Source organism: Talpa occidentalis, unplaced genomic scaffold (assembly GCF_014898055.3).
Source record: "Talpa occidentalis isolate TD23 unplaced genomic scaffold, MPIMG_talOcc4v2.1 talOcc4.3, whole genome shotgun sequence".
Classification (NCBI taxonomy): Eukaryota; Metazoa; Chordata; class Mammalia; order Eulipotyphla; family Talpidae; genus Talpa; species Talpa occidentalis.
Window position 1 is genome coordinate 103,295,374 of NW_023603184.1, and position 27,800 is coordinate 103,323,173.

Sequence of the window (27,800 nt, forward strand, 5' to 3'; positions counted from 1 at the left end):
TGTGAGAACCGACAAGAGGTAGCACGATACCGAGAGACAAGCAGCAGCAGGAAGCACAACCAACCCTCAAGATGAAGGTTACCAGGTGGAAGACAGGCAGGGAGTGTGATTGAGCCTAATGAGGACTGGGGCTAGGCACAAGAATCCTTGTCATCACACAAGTCCCAGGGCAGTCAAGAGAATCTAATTCCTTGGGCAACTATTAGTTCAGAATCAGCAGGTGTGAACAAGGATTGGTATGCATTTGGTCCAGATAATGTGGGAAGAGGTTTTCATGAAGGCCTAAGGGAGGAATTCCATTAGTCCAGAAGGCTGACTTTCTCAAGCTGGGATCTGTCACTCTCTGCCTTTGCAAGTAGCACAGTGAAATGAGTGTAAAATGGCTAAATGTATTCCTTGACTCCTGGGCACTTACCACGCACAGCCTTCACAAGGTACAGAACAGGAGAAAATGGATTATGCCCTGAACAACAAGAGGCGAGTCATCCGCCTGGTTTTGCAGTGGGCTGCAATGTATGGAGACCTCCTGCAAGAGGATGACGTGGCCATGGCTTTCCTGGAGGTATGCAGGGGTTATCTCTGTCTAGAATTCTTCTTTGTCCTCTGATCCAGGGGCTACTTAGAGGCATGGCAGCTCTCCTGGAGAGACAGTAATTGCAAACTCTAGACTTTATTAACATGTTCATTCATCAGAAATGTACTTTAAGAAAATTAAAGAAAAATGTTATTTATCCTGCCAAGCTAACTCAATAACTGGTAGCACTTAGGGTATTTTCATTTGGTCTCCTTTTTCTCTGTGTATTTTCTGTAGTTGTAACCACATAGTACCCATTATTTTGCAGACTGCTTTTTCCACTTCACTTTGTGTAAGGATTTTTTCCGTGTCAGTATAGTCTTTATAGCAAAGATCACCAATGACCTTTGAGCAGCTTATGCCATGAACAGCATTTATTTGTTCCCAATTTTTTGATATCTATATCACTGCTAGTTTTCACCTCCCTAGAATAATAGTGCAGTGAACATTTTTGTACATCTGTCCTAGGTTACATTCCTAGAGATGGGATTATGGGATTCCTTGATCAAATACAGGTCTTTTTGAGCAGTGTGAAGATAGATAGATAGATAGATAGATAGATAGATAGATAGATAGATAGATAGATAGATAGATAGATAGATAGATAGCATTGTGAACTAGATAGTTCTGAAGGGACATGATTTACATCATAAACCCTGCTGGAAACTGGACTTCCCTTCTCCTTCCTATGGCTGCAGTCCCGCTTTGCAGTATTGACCCCAAAATTTAACCTTTGAACACTCAGTCCTCTAAAACATATCTATGAAAATACATAATGTATACGTATTAATATATAGCAGATAATGTATTATGCAAAACTTAAATAGGATCTTATTTCTGTGCAGACAAAAGGCAAGCTGATTCTATTTTAAACTTTTATCAGTCTGTATGTTCAAGAATGAATTTTCCAGAAGAAACATACCTCTTCTCAGGCTGGGAAGAACGTTGAACTAGGATAGTCCTTCAAGACTGTGGGATGAAGTATTTTGAAAATTAAAAGGAATAATAGTCGCTTGGGTCATCAGTTGACTCATGGCCTCGTCCATGGGTACATGGATGAACTAAAACAGTGAATAGCTGGCACCACCACGCCTCTCTTTGGCTGTGGTAGCCACTGCACCTGAACAAAGCAGGGCACAGCTGCTACTGCCTGGTCAGGACAGTGTCTAGGGCATCAGAGATGGGTCATGGGTTTGTGGCACATACTCAGCCTATATTCAGGACTGTGCCAAAGACTATGCCTGCCTCTACTGTGACCAGTGGTTAATATTCAATAACAAATACTAGAATAGTATTCAAAATCAATATGAATATTCCCCTGAGAAAATATTGAGGTGATGAAAGTGCTCTTAAAAAATACAAATTACAAGATGAGACATTTGAAAAAATGGCATTACATTGCCTTTCATATAAATAATTCATTTAGATTTTTTAAATTTTTTATTGTGATAAAAAGATATCTATCATAAAAATTGCCATGTGAACCATTTTTTAGTGTTCAATTCCACAGCAGTTGCTTTCACAGCATTATACAACCATCACTATGATTACCAAAACTTCTCATTTACAATTTCAAATTTAGACATATTGAAATGTTTTTCTCTTTTCTTTCTTTCTCCTGCCCATGAAACCATGGTCTGGAGATGCTAGTGAAGCAGATCACATAGGGACAGGTCTTTATTGCTCTTTACAGAATTGTATACCTTTTGTGGTTCTGGTTAAAAGCCTGTGACCTTTGCCAATTACAGGAGTTTTATGTGTCTGTATCAGATGATGCCAGGATGATCGCTGCGCTCAAGGAGCAACTGCCCGAATTAGAGAAGATTGTCAAACAAATGTAAGGAATGGCTTGGCTTTGGGGTGTGCTCTTATCAAGTAAGTGCCTGCCTCTAATCAAAAGTATTTTGCCCCCTACACAGTGTTGTGATCTGGGCAGACAGGACCGTAGGCAAAGGTGGTACAATGAAGTCAAAGAACAAAAGTGCTGAGGCTCTGCTCAGCCACCTTCTCTGCCAAGAGAGCATTAGGTGGGAGAAGACCTTTCTTTGGGTTGTTCTGACTCAGTAAACTGGGCTCCCTTTGGTTCAAGGCAGTGAATCCAGTAATAAAATGGTCACTGGCAATTTGAAAAATTTGAGGGGAATTACATACATGGAAAATTCACTTTCTCCTGCCAAAGCTGTTGATGGTGAATATTTATATCCCCTCAGTGAAAACATGGGTTTTCACATGTTGGTCCTTGAGCCATTAATTAGACACTGGATAGAGTCCATGCTGCTCCATAGACCTTGAGAGCTAGAAGTCCTGACTTTTGATATCAGTTCCACTAGGGAACTGTGCTGTCTCCTCTGAGCTTTGATCTATTAACATTACAATGAGGAGCTCATATTGCCTCCTGAAGGGGTGCTGAGATTTCATGTCTGACATAAGATTAAAATTATATACAAATGAAGCAATTTAAAATTAGGTGCCAGTGGTATTATATAATGTGCTTTCTCTATTTCTCATAGTTCAGAAGATGCAAAGGCTCCACAAAAGAAGGTAAGTGGCAATGGATTCGAATTCTCTAATTGTGCCCTGTAGAATGATACTTCTCTCAAAATATTGTCTTGAGATATATAAAAATGATGTTTTGGTAAATACAAAATATGTTGTTTTCATTTCTCAACTCTGACTGCTTCTCGGGTATGTTTCCTCTGAGTTGCTAATGTGCAGCAGTCACTCTTCCCTGATGGCAGTTGCTGTTCTTTCTATATTCACAGCACAAAGTTCTCCTGCAACAGTTTAATACCGGCGATGAACGAGCCCAGAAGCGCCAGCCTGTCCGTGGCTCTGACGAAGGTCAGAATTCTCTTCTAACCCATGACTGTGTCGATTTAAAATCAGAATAAAATTTCCCCTGTCCCAAAATCATTACCTTGGACCCACAGAATACCTTTTGTAGGAGTGCCCTTTTGCATTCTAATTATTTATGTTCTTGAACTCTGTGCCTGGAATTGAGGTGCGTGTCCACACTTTCCGGATCCTGCCTCTCTGTGACCACCTTTCCTAGAAGGCGAGAAAGACTATCTCAGGGACCAGTTGTCAAGCTTGCCCACCTCTGGGAAGAGCTGATGAGAAGGCAGCTGGTGCTCTGAAGGTGTCTTGCAGAGGTGGGGCCAGGGTCGTGTGCAGAGCAGGGCTTCTGCCCAGGGACAGGCTCTGACACTGAGCACAGCCTCGGCAGCAGCCACCAGGGAGATGCAGATGCTGGCTGTGAACTCTGGGTTGTTTAAGATTTCTCCAAAGAACCACAGCCAAAAATAAAATTAATAACAAGGGTAAAATCTTCATTTAAAACCACAAATGAATCTTGTCATTTTGGAGTGCCTCTAAACCCAAGAATTGCAGTCACAGGAATTGCTTCTAGGATTTGTGAGTACAGGTGAGCCTGTGGGTGCCATATATGGGTCCGCTGGGCTGAGTGCTGTCTGAGCTATGTGACCTGGCCCCGCAAAGCAATGAAGAGAGCAGGAATGTCAGCATATGTTCACAGCCCCAGGCGGAAGTGTTCCCATTTACGGAGATGTTAACACCGCAAGGGCAGCGTGATCTAGTCTTCAGTCTGCAATGTGGCACTTCCTGTGTTGGGAAAAAGAAAGGTTCAGAGACAAGTGCAGACTTGGGAAATTGGTCTAAATCTATGTCTCATTTTTTGCCGTGATCTTTTTGTATGGTTTTCATAAATATCTGTTGTTTTCTTAATTGGGAGTGTTGCCACGTGTGCACCTAGTCTTAGACCAGTGCTCAGGTAAGCAGTTTTAGAAGGGGTACAAGCAAAGGCACAAATGTGTACAAACAAATACAATAGATGAATGACAAGATGGTGCAAATTTTGGAGGATGTCTAAACAGCATAGCTTATGGTTTTCTTAAGAACACCCCCAGCCTAATTTAGCACATTGTTACTGCCTTCCCAATAGTTCTGTTTAAGGTCTATTGCATGGACCACACCTACACGACCATTCGTGTGCCAGTGGCCGCCTCCGTGAAAGAAGTCATCAGTGCTGTTGCCGACAAGCTGGGCTCCAGTGAAGGCCTGATCATTGTCAAGATGAGTTCCGGAGGAGGTAACAACCTTCCTTAGCACTTTGGGCTTCTGCAAAATGGAATCTCCTGTCCAAACAGAAACCCCATCAGGAGTTAGGATGACCCTTCCAAGCTTATCCAAAGAGACAAATCAGTGCTGTATGTGCTTCCACAAAAAAACATAAATAATGTGATTAGAAGTTGGCTGGGCAAGTGTCTAATATCCCCTGTCTTGTGGGCACCTACTCTACAGCAGAAATAGATAAGTGGTCTATGTGAGGCAGCCAGAACAAGGATTCTGGAGTGGATGTCAACTGGAGTTCTTTCATATAAACCCTAAAAAGAAAAAGCTTAACACTTTGGAACCCTGAGAAACATGGATCCTAAGAAGGCATCTAGCTTGACTAGCTAAAGGCCATAAGTCTCCACAAGTTTGAAGTTGGAGGTGGCCATACACTAGCTGTTTCTGGCTGGTGATGGTGCTTTCCTTACCCAGAAAGTGTAAGAGGGCAGGAACCCAGTTCACTGAATGAAATGAAGACTACTCTCCTCCCCTCCGTGGGAGTGCTTGATTCCTCTATGTTTTTCTGAAAGGTCATTTATTCATTCATCATATATTTACTGGTAAATGCATAGCTGCGTCAGGAGAGGATAAATTGGACACCGTCATGTCCCTAAGTTGCTCCCAGGCCTATGAGGAAGTAGACAGCAAAAAAAAAAAAAAAAAAAGTTACTATTATGCTGCCAAGAGTCTGGGGGGAAGGATCTGCATGTAGCAAGAGCCTGGGGCAAGGAGAGGTGTTTGCTAGCCACTTGAGGGAATCTTCAGGGTCAGGAGGGCCATGGCTGCCATATTGAAGATACATGGTTCCACAGATGTAGGACTTTATTTTCCTTTTTTTTTTTTTTGTGTGTGTGTGTGTGTGTGTGTGTGTGTGTGTGTGTGTGTGACACTTGCCGGCGGCTGGGGAATGAACCGGCGCTGCAGCCTCGCAGCCCAGCGCTCAACCTCTGCGCCACCAGGGGAGGCCCTCTTTAAATTTTTATTGAAGTTACATTGGCTTATAATATTGCATAGGCTTAAGGTGTATGGTATTATAATTCTTTGTCTGTAAATGCTACATCATGATTCCCATCAAAAGTCTAGTTTCCATCTAGCATACATTTAGTTCCCTTACTGGATTTGCCCACCCACAGCCTCCATTTTTTCCCTCATAATCTAAGAGTTTGGTTTTGGTTTGTTTGTTCACTTGTTTTGTTTCTTTTTTTTTTTTTTTTGTCCCAGGTATATGCCTTTGTATGTTATCATCTGTATTTACCACATTATGATCACCAGTGACAGTCCCATTTTCATTCAGCACCATAAAGTTCACCCCCTTAACCCACAGAACTTTTTATTATTTTTTTATTAAATTTATTTACTTTCTTGCTTCTTTGTTCATTTTTGGACAGTATTTGATTTCTCTACTCTGGTGTAGTCCCTGTAGTTCTCCCACCACCACAGCACACATGAGCCATCACTACAGCCCCTTGTGCTCTTCCCTTCCCTGTTTTGACCCTTCCCTCCCCCTTCCTTGCTGTATGCCTCAGTTCTAACCTATAGGACTTTTAAATACATGTTAGATTCCTGGGACGTCCCCTTCCATTTCTGTCCCAGTCACACAAGAGCGGGGAATCTGCCCACACTGACTCCTCTGTCACTTTCTTCCTATAACTACTCTGGGTCTCTCTCTTGCTTCCTTCATGTCTTTACAAACACTCAATGTCTCCCACTTCCTGCTCCTTGACTTTCTAAAGTTGTATCCCCTGCCTTATAAACATATTTCCCAGCCTCCTTTCCTGCTGTAGTTTTTTTCCTCATCACTTCTCATTCTCTGATGTATTTATCTTGTTTACTCTCTCTGTCCCCCACTGTGACATAGCTTTTATTTAGAATGGATTTTTTTCTTTATTGTTCCCTTATGTATCTTTAGGGCTCAGAGCAGTGTCCAGCACATAGTATGTGCTAAATAAAAATGGATTGACTAAATGAATATTTAAATAAAGGAGACTTAATCTAAGTAATGCCAATACCCTTCAAATTAGGGAATCGTGAAAATAATAACTTTTGCATCTAAAGTCATGTGGGATCTCAGAGACCCCCCTAAGTTTTCTAAAAGTGATGCTTCCATCTCCAGTACCATCTGGAAACATAACTTACTGTAAATAGCTTAGTATGGATTTTGTGTATAGTTACAGTCGCTGTGCAGAACTGGCTGAATTGACCCTCGGGTATCTCCTCTTCTGCTTTGTGGTCATTTCTGATGGCATCCTGAGTTGGGTGCCTGCCTGAATGCTGTCTTTTTTATTATGAGGGTCCCTTCAGTACTGTGTTTTATTCAGCCGCTCTGCGTGTTCTAGTAATTCATCGAGCTAGCAATTTGTTGGTGTGATTAGGGCAGTGCAGCAAATCTCAGATGCATTTAATAGGCAATCTCATGCTTTTTATGTTCACAGAAAAGGTGGTGCTCAAACCTAATGATGTTTCAGTATTTACGACGCTCACCATTAACGGACGCCTGTTTGCTTGCCCGCGAGAGCAATTCGATTCACTGGTAGGTGTGGGTGGCCTCCTCACAGCAGCGTCTGCAATCAGAAAAACTTGTCTGGAGCTTAATTTTGCAGTCACGTTGAACACAGTTTCTAAAAAATCTTGAGTACTCCTTGGCTTTTTCTTTTTCTTCAGTCTATTAGGTAAGCCTCAGGTGTTCATTTGAGATGCTCTGAGCTTTAGCTTTTCTTTTGTGGAAATTAGCCATAGGGCATAATTTAGCTTTTTGAACTCTATAGTAATTCATCTTCTTGAAATGTCCCCAATTAAATATTAATATTAAAGATCTGAATACTTAGACGAAGATGGAAATAATTTTTTTAAGACCAGATATTGAGATGTGTCATCCTCTGTAGAGGGCTGTAGTGATACACTATGGCTGTCTAAGGCAGACTCTCCAGTCTAAGGAAAATGCTATTGTATAACAGTGCCCTCTCCAACTTGTGTAAGAAATAGTAGAAGCTAGCATTCTCCTAAGTCTCCAAAACACTTGTTCCAGCCCAAAGAGCTCTCTGTGAATAAGGACTAATTGGCCACACTAAATGAGTAGCCCACTCTCTTTGATTCAGGTGGTAGGTAATTGCTATTTGCATGAAACCTGTAGGCTGGTTGAGAGGACAGAGAAATAACTTATTCTATTTTTTGATACACTGCACTAAAAATACAACACAAGAACCAGAGGGAGACTGCATCGCATTCTGGGGGAAGAGTTTCACTTCATAAATGATGCCCAAACACATTCCAGTTCAGACGTTATCAGTAAATCAAATCAGATATTTTCAGTAAATCAAGATTCCCTTCCTTAGACTTTTAGAGGTTGCTTTAGTATCATTACGATTCCAATTTTCTTGCTTGGGGAGAGACATTTGGTGCAGTCCAGTACAGTTAAATGACCTTTTATAGTATTTTGAACTCACTTGGAGTGGATCTTATCAAAGGTGGCATTAATTCTGCTACTCATCCCTTGTCCATCTCGGCCTGTGAGGACTTGGCCTTTCCTCTACCGCCAGAGCTATGAGATCTGGGTCTGCTCACAGTCCTTTATATATATATATTTAGTCATCTGTACTCCCTACTTTCTGAGAAGTAAATATTTCCCAACAAGGAGGGCTTGGGGGAGAAGTCATAAATGAGTCGTGCTGCCCTCTTCTGGGAGAAAAAGCCACCAGAAGCGGTGTAGTTGGAGGTGCAGGTGATGCGTTGCCACGCAAGCCAGCAGGTTCTTGGCTGCAGTGAGTGAGACGTGGTATACGCGGATGAAGACCGCAGCTGTCTCGAGCTCCCTGTGGGGCAGATGCTGACTTTTAAGCCTGTTTATTTATACATCACCCGCAGCCTGACAAGTTCTTAATCCTCTGTAGTCTTCCATTTTAAGACCCAAGGGATTGAAAGGAATTTACTTTGTGCCTGGCAATTCTCTGGGCTGCAAGTTATGTCCTCATACTTAGGTGTGGTTGAATCTTACCTCTCACAATCTAATCTCACAAAATGATAGAATAGAGCTCCTTTCCCAGCTTTCTAAAGATTTCTTTGAGTACTGTCCTAGGAGGAGTGGGGCGCGGGATGACTGCAGTGTAGGATGGTGGCCAAACCCTTTGATCCTTCAACACATACTTAGGAAGTGTCTGCTGTGTGCTTGTGCTGAGCTCGCTTCTATCTACCAGGAGACTGGTGTCTTGGAGCCTCTGTCCTTATGACAATTACCATCAAATTGGAAGATGAGAACAACCTGGAACTGAGCAGATTGTAGCACTGAATTGTGTTGCCTAAAATGATTAAAGGGTCAGCGTTTTATCCTGATTGGGTATGGCCTCCCATTCTGGAGTTTCACTCTCTTGACATCTTATTTAAGCATCAGTGTTAGTACATAGCAAGTTACACTAAGATCTCATTGACTGTAATTTGGTTCTACTCTTAATCCTTTCACTGCATTCCTGGTTCTGCCTCTGGTATGATCTTGAATATAAATCCATCATGGTCCTCCTGCCTCAAGGAAGTCATGGTGCAATAACAGACTCCAGAGTAAAATGGCAAATGCCACTGCAGAGCTGGGCACAGAGGCATGGGAGTCAAGGAAAGAGGGGTACAAGGGGAGCAGTTGACTTTAGCCAGCTCTTTGCCCTTGAATATCAGCATATCCGTTTTATGTCTTAGTTATCTCACCTGGAAAAATGGGGGAGTAACAACTCTAGTCCCCTAATCATCACTATCCAGGCTTATAAAGAAACTAACTCTCAGGAAGAGCAGAGAGAGACTATGGGGGTTGTGTCTCTGGAAGACAGTCTTTAGATTTGTCTTGTAGACCCCACAGGAGCTCTGCTGTGCTTCTTCTACAGGAAATTCCCACAGACAAATCTCTAAGAAAATGGCCCAAGGAGGTGCCTCCTCTAGGACCCAAGTTCAGTGTATAAATCCCGCGCTTGAGGTGGAGGAGCACCTCACTGCTCTGATGGCCTCTTCAGCATCTCCTGGAGGAAGGGGTTAGCCTGCCATTGCCGAGGAGGAAGGAGGCTTGACAAGCCCTCCCACTTAAAATCAAAAGCAGAGATTCCACAGAACTTTTTGTTATTCTCTCTGAAGGGATGCAGGAATATTAGACCAACAACCAGGACTATAAGAATTTTCTTTATTTCTGAATATTGGCATCTTCCCTATAGTTGCTGGGTTAATTTATTCCTTCTATGAAAAGTCATGCAGTCTCAAGGAAAGGAGATAGGGAACTAGGTAGATTAAGGAAAGAGCAAACCCGAAGAATAGAATAGGGGGCAAAGGAAAGAATTGGGGGGAGCAGAGGGACTGTGTCCACGATAGCAGCTGCGGGACAGAAGACTGCAGACAGCCAGTCTGTACCAGAGAGTGAGTCCTCGGAGCCAGTGTTGAAAAGCTTCTCCACCTCTTCTACCTAAGACCTACCCTGCCTGAAACCATTCTTTTTATTGGCTTCCATGGCTGCCTGCTCATCAACTGCAAGTTGGTTCCCTAAGTTTCAAAACTTTGTAATATTTGTTTTTCTGCCCTGCTTTCTGTGTCCTGCGTAGAGGGAATCAGGAGGTGGTTTTTAGCTCCTATACCAGGGTGTTGACCTGATCCCACTTTCCTGCACATTGGTATTGCATCAGTGCATCTGGGAAGAGAACTAATTTGGGACTGGGGTTGGGGGAATGGGGACCTCCTCTGTGCCAGGCACTGCTTCCATGCTGCATGTAAATTATTATTATTCCCATCCTGTTCTCTTAGCAAGTCTAGCTACTGGGACTATCACTGCATCTTACCAGAGCTAGAAACAGCCATTCAAGAGATTAGGGAAAGCAATCCAAGTCTGTGTAGTTAGGATCATGTTTACATTTAGTGTCTCTTGCTCTCTAGAAGCTGGCATTTACCAGATCTATTGCAAAACTCCTCTAATACGCAAAGACTTTCTAAAAGTGGTTCAAACTGTCCATTTGGTTCCCCTGATCTCTCTGTTCCTACCAAGCAAGTCTATGATAACTTCCCCACCTCCATGCCTTTCTTGCCTTTCTTCATCCAATAACAGACCATCCTAGATGCTCAGGGAAAATCTCAGGGTTTTTACTCAATCAACTTTGCCTACTTCATCTATCAAAGCCTAGCTTCTTTCTCTGTGATCCTCACATTCATTCAACTACACATTAATTCCAGATGCCCAGTAATTCTCAGGAAGCACATGAATGTGCCCCACCTGTTCATCTGTATGAGAAACAGGTGTGTGTGGTGATGCTGCTCTCACCTGTCTGCGTGCAGGTGAAGGCCAGCAGCTGACTTGGTTGATGTTCACTGACATGCTGGCTGGTCAGGACTCCTCTTTTAGGCTACAAACTTCCAAATGCAGGGAATCCCAAATGTGTGATTTCTTTAGAGTCAGGTATGCAGAGGGCATTTAGAAAATGTCACGGTTATGGGTGATCATGATAGAACTTGTATATTAATACTTCCAACCTAAATGTTGAATATCCAAATATAGATCACATCACATGGGAGAAATTCTCTTTTAAGTCATGTGACTTTTGTAATGTGATGCATTTAATATTGTGTTGTAGGTATTAAATTATGCATGGTTTTCTATATATACAAATCATGTATCTTAACTAAGGAAAAAGCACTTTAGAACATGTCTCATAGAAGAAAAAATGAGATAACAAGTTAGAAAGTTTTGATCCAGGGTCTTCCAGAAAGTAGCAGTATTTCTAATGCCTAATTCAAAACACCGGGACCATGTGAAGATTATTCTTAACTCAGCATATCCAAGAGAGTGGCGGATTCAGACATCAGGTGTATGCTCAGTATACAAAGCCTGTTCCACAGTAACCCCAGCAGAGTGTGTAAGAAATGAGATGCAGGGCCTCCCTGGTGGCGCAAGAGGTTAAACACAGCACTATGAAGCAATCCGCAGCCTCCACAGCACGAGTTTGATCCCTGGCTGGCCAGGGAGCAACCTACATGGTGCAGCAGACCTCTGTCTCACCCGCTGGTCCCCTTAGCATTGCGTTTCAGTCAGTCTGCCTGTTCTGTTCCCCACTCTGTCTCTGGTGAATCCTCTCACCCACCACACATCTGGCCTGGACCCCAGTTCTTGCATGCATAAATAAATAAATCTTAAAAAAAAGAAAAAAGAAAAAAGAAATGAGATGCAGCCACCTAGCCGTGGTCCCCTGTCCCTGCAGTAGACAGCAGCACTGTGGCTAACTGTCCCCAACTGCCATGCCATTACCTGCTATGGGGCATTTTCTGTGGGAAATAGAAGAAAGCCATCTCCAACAGCTTCTTACAGCTTTACTAGAGAAAAAGGATTGACTCCAGGGAGCTCCTGGGCCCAAGCAGAAGAGAATCCCCACAGATCACACTGAATCTTGTTTGGCAGAGTCCACATTTTTCACTCAATGAAATTGATGATAGTGACAGTAAAGGCTACAAAGATGTCACTGAAGCAAGAGCAAACACATTTTTCTCTACTGGATAGAAAAATCAAAGTTTCAAGATATTCCTGAAGGCATTACCAAAATCCTTTCCCCTTGAAGCATCCGTGTACTTGTCTGTTCTGAGATTTTTATATATTTTTGCATTATTATTCATAGACTCCCTTGCCAGAACAGGAAGGCCCAACTGTAGGAACAGTGGGAACTTTTGAACTGATGAGCTCCAAAGATTTAGCATACCAGATGACGATTTATGACTGGGAACTCTTCAACTGTGTGCATGAGGTAAGGTGCTGGATTAGGGGCATTCGTCAGTATGCTGGCAGCTCTGGATGAAGCCTGCTGCCTTGCTCAACTGTAAATGTTAATATGTGCTGCAATGTGGAAGCCACATGATGATTTTTTTAAATGCTGAATTTATTAATAAAATCTAGTATAAAACCTTTGATTTTTAAAGGAAAAACATCATGATTTACAATAAACCACGTCTTCCTGAGTCAAGGACAGCAACTACACCTCGCTTGTGTTAACAAACCTCATCGAAGCCCCTTGAAATGTAGCACAGTTTGAATTGTGGTCAGTGATTAGAGCCACGTTTGCTTACTGTTGTCCATTTTTCTTGACAAATAGAGAAGTGTAGCTGATGTTTTGATTTAAAAACAAAGAAGTGAATTTGTTTTCCTTTCTTTTCTAGCTGGAGCTAATCTATCACACATTTGGAAGGCATAATTTTAAAAAGACCACAGCAAACTTGGATTTGTTCCTGAGGAGATTTAATGAAATTCAGTTTTGGGTTGTCACTGAGATTTGCCTTTGTTCCCAGCTCAGCAAGCGTGTTCAACTCTTAAAAAAATTTATTAAGATAGCAGCCCAGTAAGTATCATTAACTTGCAAAGAGAAAAATGTTTCAGCTGCAATTTCATTTGTTCCCTTAAACTGCACCTTAAAAAGAAAAGCAAGATATAAAATCTCTTTGCGTACTAGACCCAAACACAGGGCTTAAGAATAACCAAACTCTGGTAAAAGATGGATTTTGCCTAGCTTTTGACATCACTATATAAATTCACATCTTACAGCACTGAAGCTAGAGTCAAAATTGTGACCTCTTTTTGCTCTGAACTATGCAGACTTTGTGGCTCCTTCAGTTGAAAGAGTCCTTCGGTAAAGTTCTGGTGCAGAAAGTTGTTTAAAAGGCACATTGATGGCCCGCATATAACACATTCCCGCCAGTAGAGGGCAGTGGGAACACGCCAGTACGAGAGCACGCTCGACGCCTCCAGAATAAAATCGGTGAAATGCATAAAGGCGAGCTAACCTGGTATATGAAAATCATCTCCATAAACATCAGAAAAAGCAAGCATCTTATAAATATTCTATTTAACAGCACTTTATGAGAAACAATTTATTTACTACAGGGGCCAGTTAGATTTCACCCTGACATGAATTTAATCTTCTTCTGCTATTTAGATATGCCTGACAACCTCCTGTTTACTTCCATGTTTTTGGTATCACCACAGTGCTAAAAATAAAATGCTAAATGCGGCTCATGGCTGGGAGACTTCTTTCCTTTCTAAATGCGGGGAGCTGTAGCACAGGAAGGTGGGGAGCACAAGTGACCCCAGCTAAGCAATTTTCTTGTACCAAATAGTTTATATCCCATACAGAGTCTGATTTCTAGAGCTAAACAAAGAAGTAAATGCTGCTTGACATTTTATACAGAGAAGCCTGCCAAATGCCTTGAATTATTTTGCCAAAAATTTGAGGGTTTAACAGTATATCCAAATCCCTTGGATTCAAATGCTGGTATCTCTTAATTGGGAAAAGCTGCCTTTTGGAAGAAAGATTTGGTTAAAATGTTGCATATGAATTTCTGGTTCAGAGTGTACCCACTTTCCCTAGGAGACTAAGCAGCCTTGTTACAAGGGACAAATGCTTTCACATGTTTGCAAGGAGATAATTATGGAAACTGTGACAATATGTGCTTTCCCATTATAAGGAACACACTCTATCTTCACCTTCCCTGAGCGTAAGTGCAACAAGAATGTCATTCTGCACATAAATGTGGGAGCCCAGAAAACCTTTTGGGACCTGATCCTGTGAGTTCACAGAGGCACCACAGGAGAGGCTTTCAAAAACTCATCAATTTTTCAAAAATGTTTTTGCCTTTCTTATCTCTCTTACTTCTGATTATGTGAATGAATGGATGGATTTGGCCTTTGGTATAAACCAGTTTACATTCTTTAACTGTTATTAAGCTGTGCTGCTTGCACAGGCTGTCTGGAAAGGATTGCAGGCTTTCATAAAATAAGGTCTACAAGAACGAGGTCTAAACTAGTGGCAATAGTGTGTTGTACATGGTATTTTTTTTTAATATATATATATATATGACTTTGACATATTCTAATTAAGCTCTTTACCTGCCCAGAATTTTGTGAAGTTGAGGTCCAAATATGACCACCCACATTTATAGACGAGGAGACCCAGACATAGAGGCACTTCTTGTCTTACCAAGGGTGATAAAGTCAGCTTGTAACAGTGACCAGAAAGACAGGTCTTCAATCCTGCACGTTTTTTTCAAGATCACATAACAGGACAAAGGCAAACACATAAGCATGATCACATTCACTGTGTCAGCCCTGTGGTTACTTGAACATGCTTTCAGCCTCTTACCTTTCAGCCACTGCCTCAGCTCAGGAAAGACCTCACTGGTTTCTCACCAGTAGGATCAGACACTGTAACTTCCCTGAAAACTATTGTCTGCTTTCCATACAGACACTCTAAGAATCATTCATTGCTACCTCTGTAAAGAGAACGCAGGCAACAAATGCAGCAATTTAATTAGCCTTTTACAAAAATGTTAATCCAAGCAGCATTTAATTATTATGTAGTCAGCAACCATATTGATTTGGGGGCTTATTGCAATGAGTTCTTCTTTCTCTTTTAAAGAAGCTGGTATAAAGAAGTGGAGGGTTCTTTTTGTTTTTTAATTAAACCAAATATCTGGGCTAAACATCGCTGTTCTAATAAGAATTTTTTGTCTTGGTACATGTCTTATTTCCAAATAGATTTTCATAAACACTAGTAATAGCATCCGTACAAATACGAAATCATCAGCTCATCAACATCAGGAAGACACAGAGAAAATAAAGCTCTTCTTTGGTCAATTGTTTAGGTTATTTTGCAACCTTAAAACTCCTTGAGTCCATTTGGATCATGACTTGTAAACTGATATTTTTCAACAAATGAAAGGCCTTTGGGTGCTTGTGGAAGCTCCGGAGGCTGCCACAGAGGGAGTTCCTTAGTTCCTTCTCAAGCTGCCAGAGGCAGTGTCTACCCGGTCTGGAAGTCATCAAGGATATTTCTCCTTTCCCACTCCAAGAAATGTTTCCCTCCAGGTCCTACAAGTCTTTTTTGCAAGCTCTGGGCTTGTCCTAACAAGCCCAGGGTAGGTGTCTTTACGTTCCTTCTCAAAACCTGAACCCCAATGACCAAAAACATCACCTTTCTAAAACTGCAGTAAGAAATCAACTGCAGAACATGGTCACCCATGTGGAACTTACACAGTGCATTAAATCTGTCATTGCCTATTCTCATAAAGGAGTCCAGGTGAATATTAATGACGATCAGAAAGTAGAACTCTAATTTTTTAAATCTTACTCAAAAGTAGCCTTTTACTCAAACATGTGCCTCTTGTGTTTCAGCTGTAAGGAGTACAAAAATCTGAATTCTTTTTTTGCCATCGTCATGGGACTAAGTAATGTCGCTGTGAGCCGCTTGGCACTAACGTGGGAGGTAAGCTTCAGCTGAGATCCAGCTGTGACTTTTGCCTGAAGAATAAAAACATAGGCTCACCAGTGGGCTTTTTAATAGAAATATCACTCACATTCATATAACAATGGAAAAGGTGGGGCACTTTGACGGAGGTGACCTGCCACCTTTTTTCTAGTTGCTTCTGAGTGTGAATTTTAAAAGATACTGTCCTTTTGTGTATGGGGGGCAGGAGGTGTGAAGGGGGCTCATCTAGTGGTATACAATGTAAATAATAATAAGGCATTTCCTAGGTACATCAGGAAACAGCAGCATTGCTTGGATGACTTCAAAGCTTTTGCTCTCAGATTCTATTGTTCTTTGGAATGTCTGCTTACTGCTTTTTCAATAAACCTAATCTATAATTAAGAGAGAACAGAAGATCCATTTTTATCCAAGAAGTCATTTTGCTTCTCAGAGAATTAGCCAGAAGGCCAACTGTTTGGCCCAGCTGAGTGCTAAGTATCTCTCAACTGCCTGGCAGACCTCTCTGTGAATAGAGGAACAACAGTTGGCTCATATTCAGCTTGGGGCCAAAGTTATGCAGGTGTGTTATGAACTTCTGTAGTAAATATCATTAGTGGTTTGTTGGTGTTTGGTTATTTGTGCTAGAAAGCATCTTCTTTCTTCATTAGCTAAGTAATCAAAAATGTGCCTAACCCTTTCACGTGTGGTATATCGTCGAAAAAAATACTAATCTCTAATAGAACATGCACACAAAAATAGACTCTTGCTAAAAATAAAAATGTATGTGTAAGTGGAACACAAAAAGAAGGCAGGAGAAGTTAACAACAGACTTAATTAGCAATGGTCCTTAAAGACAGCTGTTTGCATCTCTGTCTTCTTGAAACATTTTCCTTCCTTACTTCCCTCTTGAAACTGGTTTCTTTCTCTGTCCCTCCTAAATGTTTCCATTGTTTATAGGGCAGGTCCTCACAAGTCCTTCTGTCTTGGATTTCTCTTAAAATTCCAGGCAGATGTAGCACAGAGCAGCTCATCCCCTGAATATAGGAATGAGGGAACTGGTGAGGCCTGCATGCCATGCAGTTGTATCATCTTGCAACTAGTAAAAGCCTGGAGTTAGTGCAGCCAGTGAATCTGAACAGTGAAACTGCAGAGCAGACTCCTGTCTTATAGCCCTAGACACTTTAAAAGCCCTAGACTCTTATAGCCCTAGGCTCCAGAGACCTAGAAAACCTAGGGCTCCCTCTCCTGTAGTCTGTTCTCCCCAACCTTTTCCCAGATAGCTTCTCATCACCCTGCTCCCAGCCCAAATGAATTGGTTGGGAAAATCAAAGAAGGTTCCAAGCCTCATTTTTGTCCAGGTGTAGAGACCCCATAACAGCAGCCAGACAGGAAGGCTGTGGCACATGGGAAGCACTGCCGGAGTCCTCTTTCCTCATCAAGAGAGAAAATGAGTCAGCTACTTGGGATGCAGGCAGTAAAGAGAGAGTTAATGATCCAGCCCTTCAATTTCACTGGGAATTGGAGTACATCCTCTGTGAGCTTCTATTTTCACCCTTCTATGTTGCTAAAAAGAGCAGATTAACCTTTTGTCATTTATAAATTTTTATTTTTTAAGGTGAAATGTAATTTTACTGCCCTGTAGGAATAATTTTCATTCATAAACATTTTTGATTTTGGTTTCTCTGCTTCCTTTTGCCATCAGCCCCCCAAGGGCCTTGCACACAGCTCCACTGAGGGCCAGGGTGGCTGCTCGTGCAGGGAGAGGAACGGAGCCTGACTCCATGAAACTGGCAAGGAACCAAACAAAATATAGTTAAAGCACAGGACAAAAGGAAATGTTCAATGTAGAGAGGAAGTCTAACCTGAGATCAAGCCAATGGGAGTCATAGCCTGGAGCATAGTTTCTGGGCTAGGCAATATTGATATTTGGGGCAGGATAACACTTGGATGTGGTTTACTGTCCTGTACAAGACAGGATGCTAGGCAGCAGCCCTGGCCTCTATCCACTTTTCACGACATCCATTTCATCCCACCCTGGCTGTGACAGCCAAAATGTCTGCAGGCATTGCAGAATATTCCCTTGGGGTGGGGAGTGTGTGTGTGAGATGACCCTCAGTTAAGAACCACTGCCATAAAAGTGGGGTGTGGATGGATAATAGTATTAAGACCCATTAAAATTTTTATTAATATGCCCTCCTGCCTTGGACCCTAAATCCAGTAAAGAAAAAAAAAGAGACCTAGACCTAACTAAATATAATTCATTCCTACTTTCAGTAGTGGTCTGTGTTCATGAAATGGTATCACCAAACATGCTGATACAGATACTCCCTCTGGGATGAGGTCCTTGATGCTCTTGCCAGCTTTCATGCCTCTAAACATTCCTTCTAAGTAAGGATATCAGGTTTCCCTAAAACCTAACATGAAAATAAGTACTAGGAAATTATTTGGAAGGACATTATGAGACTAGTTCCTAGAAATAAAAGATTTTTTACAGATGTGTAAATAGCAATATGATAAACTGATCCAGATATGAGTGAGAAAAGAGAAGAACTTTTCTGTGAATCAGAAACACCTCATTGGTGAAGCCATTATTCTGAATTCCCATGTGAAGCAGGGCTTAGCTGGGAGTGTCTGGGGTCCTGCACTAAGTCAGTGCTTCTAATCTCTGCGTGGAAACACATCACACTGCTCTGTCTCAGTGTGGCTCTGCCAGGAGAGAAAAGTTCAGCTTTACTAAAAGCTCAGGACCTATGCAAAGTGATCAAAAGATGTTTTAGTATTGACCTACCCATGTCAATATATGGGTACAGTTAGTGGGGCTGAATCAAAATATAATCATGAGAAAATACTAAATTACTATATTTCAATTTGTGAAATATAGCAGGGCAAAGAGATCACATGAGAGAAATACTCATGTAGAAAAGCAAAGACTACCTTCTTTGGTCTAAATTTCTAATTGTGGACATCAGAGAGGTTAAAGAGATGAGAGGGATTACTTCCAATCCACTTGTAATCCAGAAATGCAGTCCACTCCATGAATAATCCATTTCAGAAAACTTTTATAAAAACAGTAAGACCAAAGCCTCTGTAGTTACTTTTGGTTCAACTAGGTTAAGTCTTTAAAAAGACATGTTCTCTATATTCCAAAAGATTTTCTTCAAATGACAAAAGAGATGACAGCCTGGTCTGTCTCAGAGATGTTTGATTAAGAGCCAAAAGAAATACATTTCCCCTAGAAAGGGTAACACATGATACATATCTAGATATTGAATCTGACATCTACATGTGGCATTTCCATTTCATTAACAGAAACTGCCAAGCAAGTTCAAGAAGTTCTATGCGGAGTTTGAAAGTTTAATGGTAAGTGGCAGCGGCTTCTTTATTCTGTTCACTGTCAGCATTAATCCAATTTCTGATTAGCTGAATTGAAGTTCTCATTTCAGAAATTTTATCTGTCCTTGTATGACTTTAAGAAGTTTATGATCCCGTTTTAGTGCTGCTAAAACAAGCATGTCTGACTAATGAATGGCACCCTCAGGAACTAACTTAAAGAGGACTTATGTCCCACATAAGGTCAATTTGTGTAACTAAGAAAAGCAGTGTAATAGGATCCTTTCCATCTAACACAGGTTGGCTATGGGCTGGAAGTTGCATTTTCCCTGGCTTGCCAAAATTGCTTTTCCCCATTGGCTGGGAGGTATTAAAGACAGAAAAGGAGTGAGCGGGACTTGACAGGACAGGAGGGGAAGGTGTCCAGAGGGCAAGTCAAGACTGACTGTGTTAGACAGAGAGGAGGTGGGGCTTCGGGGAAAGGGGACTTGCCTCATCAGGGATATTTTATCTGCTATGTTGTTGCTCTCAAAAGGTATTTTGGGGGGCCTCCCCTGGTGGTGCAGGCAGTTGAGCACCGTGCTGCAGTGTGAAAGCTGTCTGCAGTCTCTGCAGCACCGGTTCTATCCCAGCCTGCCAGGGAGGGTCCCACATGGCGCGGCAGACCTCTCCCATGGCGCCCGCTGCTCCCCTCAGCAGTGTATTTTGTCAGTCTGCCTGTTCTGATCCCCGCTCTGTCTCTGGTGAATCCTCTCACCCTCCCTTCCACGCATCTGGCCTGTACCCCAGTTCTTGTATAAATGAATAAATAAATTTTTTTTAAAAAAAAAAGTCTTTTGGGTTCCTGGAGGGAAATGTCCCTTTCAAACAAGACAAACAAACAAAAGGAACAAAAAGTAAAATTATTTTCATGTCATATTTGAAACTGTCTTAAAACTTGAGTCAATAAGTCTACCTTTCTTTTATGGCTCCATTTGATTCAAAATTACCTGGTGGATGACAAGGCTGGGTGTGTTAGGAGGGTGAGGAAGTGGTATGTATCACTAATCATTAACTGGCATCTTTTTGTTTCTCTGAAGGATCCTTCAAGAAACCACAGGGCCTACAGGCTGACAGTGGCCAAGCTGGAGCCTCCACTTATCCCCTTTATGCCTTTGCTCATTAAAGGTAATTCTAAGAAAATATACAGTCCACACAAGTGATGGGTGTGTGGGGAAGAAAATGAGCAAGAGCCTAATGAGATTGATGTCTTTGGGAAGAATGATCCATCCTTCCTTCCACTATGTCATCGTCTCCTCTCAGTTCTGACTTTTCTGAAAGGGTGGGGAAGATTATTGCAGGAATAGGAATCCACTATCTGGGAGATTTGATTGTGAAACAGGCTTGGTTTGGAAATTTTACTAATCTCAGGTAAAGTGCTTTAGAAAGTTAAACACCTAACATAAAAGGAACTATTATCAGCTTTTTCAACTGCAGTGTTATGCAAATCTTCCATCATAATCTAATGGTGCTATTGTGCTTTCTTAGTGTGACATATTTCTGTTAGTGATTAGAATGTGACTTTTATTTCTTTGCAGATATGACATTTACTCATGAGGGGAACAAGACGTTCATTGACAATCTAGTAAACTTTGAAAAAATGGTATGTACACTATTATAACCTGAACCGCAATGTTTTTTTTTAAATAAAATTTGCATTTGTACTAATAAAGGAAATAATTTCCACAGGTGCTGCCATGTTAAAAAGGTAGTTACACATAAAGGAATTTTGAAATATTTGGTTCAAATTGGCTACCTATTTTATTGTCAGCTCTCTTTTGTGAAACTCAATAGTATTTGTGCTGCAGCTCACAGCAGCCGCTAGCTTTTATTCTGTGTGTTGAGTCCCTGGCTGCCTGTTGCTAAAATGTACGAATGTTCCAGAGTAACTTCCATATTGTTGTTTTGTTGTTAGGTTTGTGGCACTAGACTGCCCCAGGATGCTTTTGAAATGTTTATCTGCTGAGCCTGACTTTAGTGCATGTAGGTAAAAGGCAACTCCATAGCAGATCTTTATTGTGGAATATTAGTCTAAATATGCAATGTTTATTCCAATAAAGTTCATCCAAGTTCACAGAGGGAACTTGAAAATCTTCATAACAACAAAAAAAGTTTTTTTAACAACAGATGTGGAGCTGGCACACAGTATTTTCCAGAACTCCCTCCCTCCCCACAAAAAGCTGATATTGACATTACTTTGCACTTTATTTTCTTATCATCTATGAAGCAATAAAGCAGGTCATGCCAAAACCTTTCTTTAGCTACATAGTGCATGTTAGTGGAATGCTCCATTGTCTTCTAAACTCTCTGGCTTTGGCCAGATGGATGGGGTGTCACAGAGTTGTCTCTGGGTGGATGAGCATCTTAGGTGGCACTCTAAGACAAGCTTGGGACTTAGGGTCCAGGAGACTTGAGGTTCAGCTCTCATGTTGTAGCTGTCCTTTCACTTCTCTCTGAGTCAGTTTCCTCAATAGCAAAAGCAGTTAAGGCCTGCTCCATCCACTTTTGGGGATTGTTGGTATAATATAGAAATTTTCCTGTAAGCCATGAATTCTTATCAGAAAACTGTTCTAATTTTGTCTTGAAATCAAGCTAGTATGGGTGATTCTAGGAGAATCTGAATTACCCCGAGTAATTGTATAAGGACCACACCACTCACTTTGGGAATGAGCTTATGCAAAGCAAAGGCTGGTAAGTAGGTACAGCGATTGCTGAGCACTAGGTTCACATGTCTTAAGCTTCTAAAGAAACAGCACATGAGTCTACTTAAAGACACTCTGGACCAGAGGTCAAATACTTTCTCAGCAATCTTACCCTCCACAGGGTATGGGCATCATTATTATTGTCTCAGTTTAATAATTCATTGATCAAAGTAGAAAAAATACTTTGCTCACATATTAGTATGGAGAATTAAACATATTTTGCTGACTTTCCAAAAAAAAGCCTGATTTTCAGATATGAAAGACTTAGCAAATAGATTTAAAAAAAAACCTTCTCGATTACTCATGCAGAAATACAGATGGAGGGGTGGCTAAGTCAACCACGTGGCTATAAAATATACACGTGCATAGAGGTATTAAACTTGAGGTTTCCTAAAGAGTTGACCCAGTTTTAGAATTTTTGATCATTAAATTAACTAAACAAAGCAAGCAAGAACAGCAGAAATATAGGTCAAGGAGGATGAAAGTTGTTTCACCTGGGTTTCTAGATGTTGGTGTCTGCAAAGGAAAAGTCAAGATCATATTCAGTGGATTTTCAGAGTCCCCCTTTTCCAGTTTCTGTCCTGTAGGTTTAGATTCTTATATGCTTAGCAGTGAGGAGGGAGGTCCTTGCACCTTGCTCTCAGAAAGAGTTCACTTTTGCTTAAAAGCAACTGAATGGTTAAGATAGTAGGTCAGATGCAATAATAGAAACCTAAATGAAAAATGACTTAAGCAAGATAAATTTCTTTCTTTCTTTATTATTTTAAAAATCCATGTGAGTTGGTAGCTCCACTCCAGGAAGTGGCCAAACTTCCAGGCTTCCCCTCTCTTGCCACATCACCATCCACATGGTCTAAGATGGCGAGCCACCATGTCCCCATTCCAGCCTTTCTTCCTTCCAGAGGGAACTAGGATGGAAAAAAATGAAGACATCCTTTTTCCTGTTAAGACTGTGCCCTGGAGTTGCACTCACCACTGGACTGATACTTAGTCACATGAAAGGAAAGTTAAGATAGGCAACCCTTATTTGAGGTATTCATGTGGCCCATGAAAGTTAGTGGTTCTATGACTATGAAAAAGAAGAGCATGGTAGAGCTGCAGGAGTACTGTCAACTCTGCTCCAGTAACCACGCTTTTGTTTCATTTGATAAGTCATATCATGATAGACTATAGTTTACAGATGTCCTTCCATGAGTTAGATGTTAAAGGGAAAAGAAAGAGACGTTCAAAAAAGTTATGCTTTTGATTTCTAAAACTGGTTTTGACTAACCTGGCACTAGCTGCCAAATCCCCATACTTTTCTCCCCTTACACTAGCTTGCCCGATGCGGCCACTGCTCTCACTTACAACTCCCACTCGCAGCTGCTGTCTTGCTGTGTTTCATGGGGCAAAGATACATCTTCCTCTCAGGTTCATGTCAGTGCTACTTCCTATCACTCATCAGCAAGGCTAAGGTAGTGAGCAGAGCTGGCAGCTTTTCTGGGGCTAGTAGGTTGTTTCCCCAGAGGGAGCTCCTGCCAAGGGCAGAATTCACCAGGGTAGCCAGGAGCACAGATGCCTTCTCTTGGTGTCAGCATTACATAGTCACAGCAAACCACTGTGCCAACCCTAAGTACTTTTATTTTGAAACTCTTCACCCTTGAGGTATGAAATGAGGATTAGAGAATTCATTGCATATTGGTTTTCAGGATTTATGAGTATGGACAAAAGAGAATTCACACTCTGAGCCTTATGCAAAATTAAAAAAAAAGCAGACATTCTTTCATTTGGGGGGAGCATAAAGGAGTATTCAAAAAAATGTTTGAATAAAGCCCTTTGTAGCTTTCTATGGCATACATGAATATTTATAACATTTAGGAGGTAGACTAGCAATGGATTAGAGGATAATATGCTGGCCCACTGCCACTATCCCAGGCTGCATAAAGTACCCAGTGCACAGTTGCTACTGTATTAGGAGGTTGGTTCTATTTCAGACATAACCATATATAGGTGTGTTTATTTATGAATATTCTTTTTAAGATAGTCTTTTTATTTGGAATGAGAAGCATGGGGCAAGCTTCTATAATTCTGGAAACATTAACAGAAGCTAATTTATTAAGCAAGAGAAATGTTTTCAATCCCTTTATTTTTTATCACTAGTCATGTCATTACATAATTAGCAACAATATGTCTTCTATCACCAACAATATTATTACAAGACTCATGGAGAGAGCACTAGATTTGTTAACTCAAGCTATGGGGAAAAAGTGATTTCTGAGTACAAATCTAATTGTTCAAATCCACCCAATTTCCAGCCCTTTCCAACTCAACAGAAGTCTGCAAGAGCATTTTGAAAGTTTACTCCTTCATCTAGAATTTATAAACTGAGTTAAATGCAGATTTTCTAAAGTAAATTTTACAGCAATACAGAATGTGTAGACTGTAAAAGCAAGGAGTTTTACTGGGAAATAGAAATCAAAAAATATTTCTTGACCTTTAGTGTATGCAGTTGAGAAGATAAACCATAAACACACTAAATGTTAAATATCAACAAAAGAACTAAAAACTAGCTCACAATAGAGAGGTCAGAAAGTAAAATGCAGAGAGTTAATTTCATGCAGTTGGGTCAGAGGAGAACAAAACCATAATAAATACAACAGCATAGTATAAGCAAATCCAGACTTGGTACCCTGAGCATCTGTCCAGTCTTGCCTCACACGTTATCTCTGTTCCCAGTCTGAGTTGCTGAGCCTGTATTCCTTTCATTTCCTTTCTGCCTCAGGGCCTTTGCATTAGCTGTTACCTTTGCCTGAAATTGTCTTTCCCCTAATGTTTACATGTCTAGCTCCTTCTCCTCATTCTGGTCTCAGCTCATATGCCCACTCCTCTGAGTGGTGTTCCCTGACCATCCCTCAAGTGTCCTTCTATCCTTCAGACCAAGCACTCTCAGATAAACTTGACTTGATAGCAGCTTTTTCCATCTGAAATGATCTTCTCCACTTACCTCTTCATTGTCTGTCTTCTCCACTAGAATGCAAATGTTCTAGTCCAGGTATCTCATCTACTTTGCCCATTGATGTTTCACCAGTGCCCACAGAAATGTCTGGCACAGAGTAAGTAATAAGTATTTTTGAATAAAAGAAAAACCCAATCATATTCCACTATTGGGCCTAGTAAGAGAGGACAGTACACTAATGCAGTTTTAAAGGATTTTGTGTAACAAAGATTTAATCCAAATGTGCTTCCAATTTTATTATTAAATTTGATTGCACTCATTGTTTCAAGCATTGGGGCACTTGTATTCCTGATACTTTATGCAAGATGACACCCTTAGTCTTTGATTCCAATTGGTCATTACTCTGTTTCCCCTCCTCCCTGGTTGCCAGCTGAGTCTGTCCTTCCTTGAATGCAGACACATACTTGCATGTACCTGGACACATACTTGAATGGTCATGGCCATCAAATGTGTGACACACCATGAACATCATGTCGGTTACATGTATGTGCCTGTATGTCACACACTTCTTGAGTATTGAAGAACTAGAACCAAAAGACAAGACTTAGGGCTCTTCCCCAATAATGCATACAGAGAAGGCTAACTCAGCTCCTGGGACTTTTTATCTTTTATCTCTCCTTCTTACCATGTACTTAATTCCACTTGGTTGCTATCATGGGCACAATCTTTGTAGGTGAGTGGCTATATAATGTTAGACCTTATTGTGGGGGAAAAAATCTTTTCCTAATATCTGAGAGTCTAAACGAAATAATCAGATGATAGAAATGTGGTTTTATACTTCTAAGCAAGGACTGAGAGCCTGTACTTGATAGGCATGTAAGATGAAGGCAGTTAAGGGGCAGAAGTACAGAAATCTGACAAACATTAAGAGCAAGGATGGCGAAGTTCTCAAGGGGCAGGAGCAGGAAAGGCAGAGATGCCAGGGCAGGCAGGAGAGGACTAAAACACAGGAGCAGCTCCTCAGGGGCCCCAGGGCAGAGCCAGCACAGCCTCGGAGGGCAGAGCCAGCACAGCCTCGGAAGGCAGAGGCCGTTGGGCAGCTGTCTGTGAGAAGAAGATTGTGAATATCCAACAGTGCAAGGGGGCATTGCCTGGAGTACCTGCTGTTCTGAAATAGACCTGCCCCTCTTTGGCATCAGGAGAGATTAGAACAAAAGGCACGAGTCAGGACAGAGCAGGCCAGACAAGCTGGACACTTGTAGAAAGAGCTGTAGGTGATCCCTGCATCTAGATAGGAAAGGAGATAACTTGGCCAGTTGACTCCTGAGGGGAGGGTGCACAGAGAGGTAACCGGGCAAGGCCCAGGCCCCAGGGGCTTCTCTGAGGAGAGGCCACTCTGACATTGAATTCAAGGGGAATTCCTTGCTACAGAGCTTAAAATAAATTTGTTAGGGGCTGTCACCTCAGGTCCTATCATCAGTGCTGGTGTGAGGACTGCTGGTGGTCACTTCCTCTGGACTGTGTCTTTGTGCTGGTCACTCTACAGCTCAAGTCCTGGGACTCATATCGGCTTCTGAGTCTCTCTCTTTTCAATTAAAAGGAGAAATAAACAGCTCAGCTTTCTCAGCTTTCTCAATCTTTCTTTTTCTGAGCCACCTCTGAGTTCGTGTCCTGAGGGAACTATGTCAACTTTTGGTTGGCTCCATCTCCCATCCTTTGAGGTGAGGAACTGTATGAAAATACTATTATTTGCAATGACCCTCTGAAGACCTATACTGAGAATTGTCCTGAGAGAAATGGTGACTGAGTGAAATTTGAAGTGTCAATTCCAAAGGAAACCCTGGCATTCTAACTGTGAGCTGTTCTCTTGGTTAGAATTCTTGAGGGCAGAGTTTGAGGAGCAGGCGCTCAGGTGGTGATCCTCAGGGGCTGGAAGTCTTTCAGAGTCAGCTCAGGTGGTGAGGGGTCACGCTGCCTACCTTTGCTGCCTCAGAGCGCCTGCTGAAGGAGCATGTTCTCCTAAATTTGCCCCTGAATTATAAATCACTGACTTAATAAGCCAGTTGCTAGTGGGAGTGTCATAAACCTCAGGTTTGCTGGGATGAAAAAAAAACAAGCTCTGCTTCAGAGTAATCAGGTTTTTTCCCACTGGGCTGGCATTATAGGAAAGTTGCCTGGCCTGCTCCAGGCAGGCCAACCTGCTCCAGCAGGACTGCCAGGCCTAGGGCATAATTTTTGCCTTCCTTCTTGCTGTGGCAGTTGGATAATAAAGCCTATGTCTCTTTAACCTTAGTTTCTGCCAATATTTACTGAGAACATTAATGAATAAACTGCCATCTGCCATCAAAAATAACATGTGAGGCTTAAGTTTGTGGTGGAATAGATAGCCTCTAACTACATGGCTTTATGTAGAGATAAATGCAAAAGCCTCCACTTTGGTACAAGAAAGCAACTGCACATCTACAGAGAAGGAAGCTGAGACCAAATGGCAGCTCAAAAAAAAAAAAAAAAATGGCAGCCCAATGAAATAGGCTGAGAGGTTTAATTCACTATTAGCTCATCAGAGTCAGTAATATAACTTTTTCAAAATTGTGGAGTTAGATGTGTAGCATCATCTAAATCAAGCAATATGGAGGAATAATAATTCCTCCATGCCCTGAATGATTCACATGGTCTAGGGGTCAACACTAGAGACCGGACAGAAGATACCCAAGATTGTGGTATGAAAATCTGTTGAAGAAATTGGGTATATTGGGACTATAAGAAAAGACCTGGAAGTGGGGAGAAAAACAAAGGGGAAAAGACTTTGACTCAAAATGCTAATAGTTAGAAATATTGAAAGATAGGCTGTCTCT

General features: G+C 41.5%; 1 protein-coding gene across 12 annotated transcripts in view; it reads left to right on the plus strand.

Moving 5' to 3' along the window:
* Positions 1-27,800, plus strand: part of RAPGEF4 (Rap guanine nucleotide exchange factor 4) — a 279,874-nt gene that overhangs the window by 244,959 nt on the left and 7,115 nt on the right. For all 12 annotated transcript variants that reach the window (XM_037523555.2, XM_054699866.1, XM_037523553.2 and 9 more), the window contains 12 exons: positions 412-562; positions 2,323-2,411; positions 3,085-3,115; positions 3,337-3,415; positions 4,536-4,682; positions 7,138-7,235; positions 12,325-12,450; positions 12,860-13,038; positions 15,867-15,957; positions 19,249-19,299; positions 20,349-20,436; positions 20,847-20,911. In XM_037523555.2, coding sequence (XP_037379452.1) covers positions 412-562; positions 2,323-2,411; positions 3,085-3,115; positions 3,337-3,415; positions 4,536-4,682; positions 7,138-7,235; positions 12,325-12,450; positions 12,860-13,038; positions 15,867-15,957; positions 19,249-19,299; positions 20,349-20,436; positions 20,847-20,911 — 1,195 coding nt within the window. The remainder of the gene's footprint in view (positions 1-411; positions 563-2,322; positions 2,412-3,084; positions 3,116-3,336; positions 3,416-4,535; positions 4,683-7,137; positions 7,236-12,324; positions 12,451-12,859; positions 13,039-15,866; positions 15,958-19,248; positions 19,300-20,348; positions 20,437-20,846; positions 20,912-27,800) is intronic.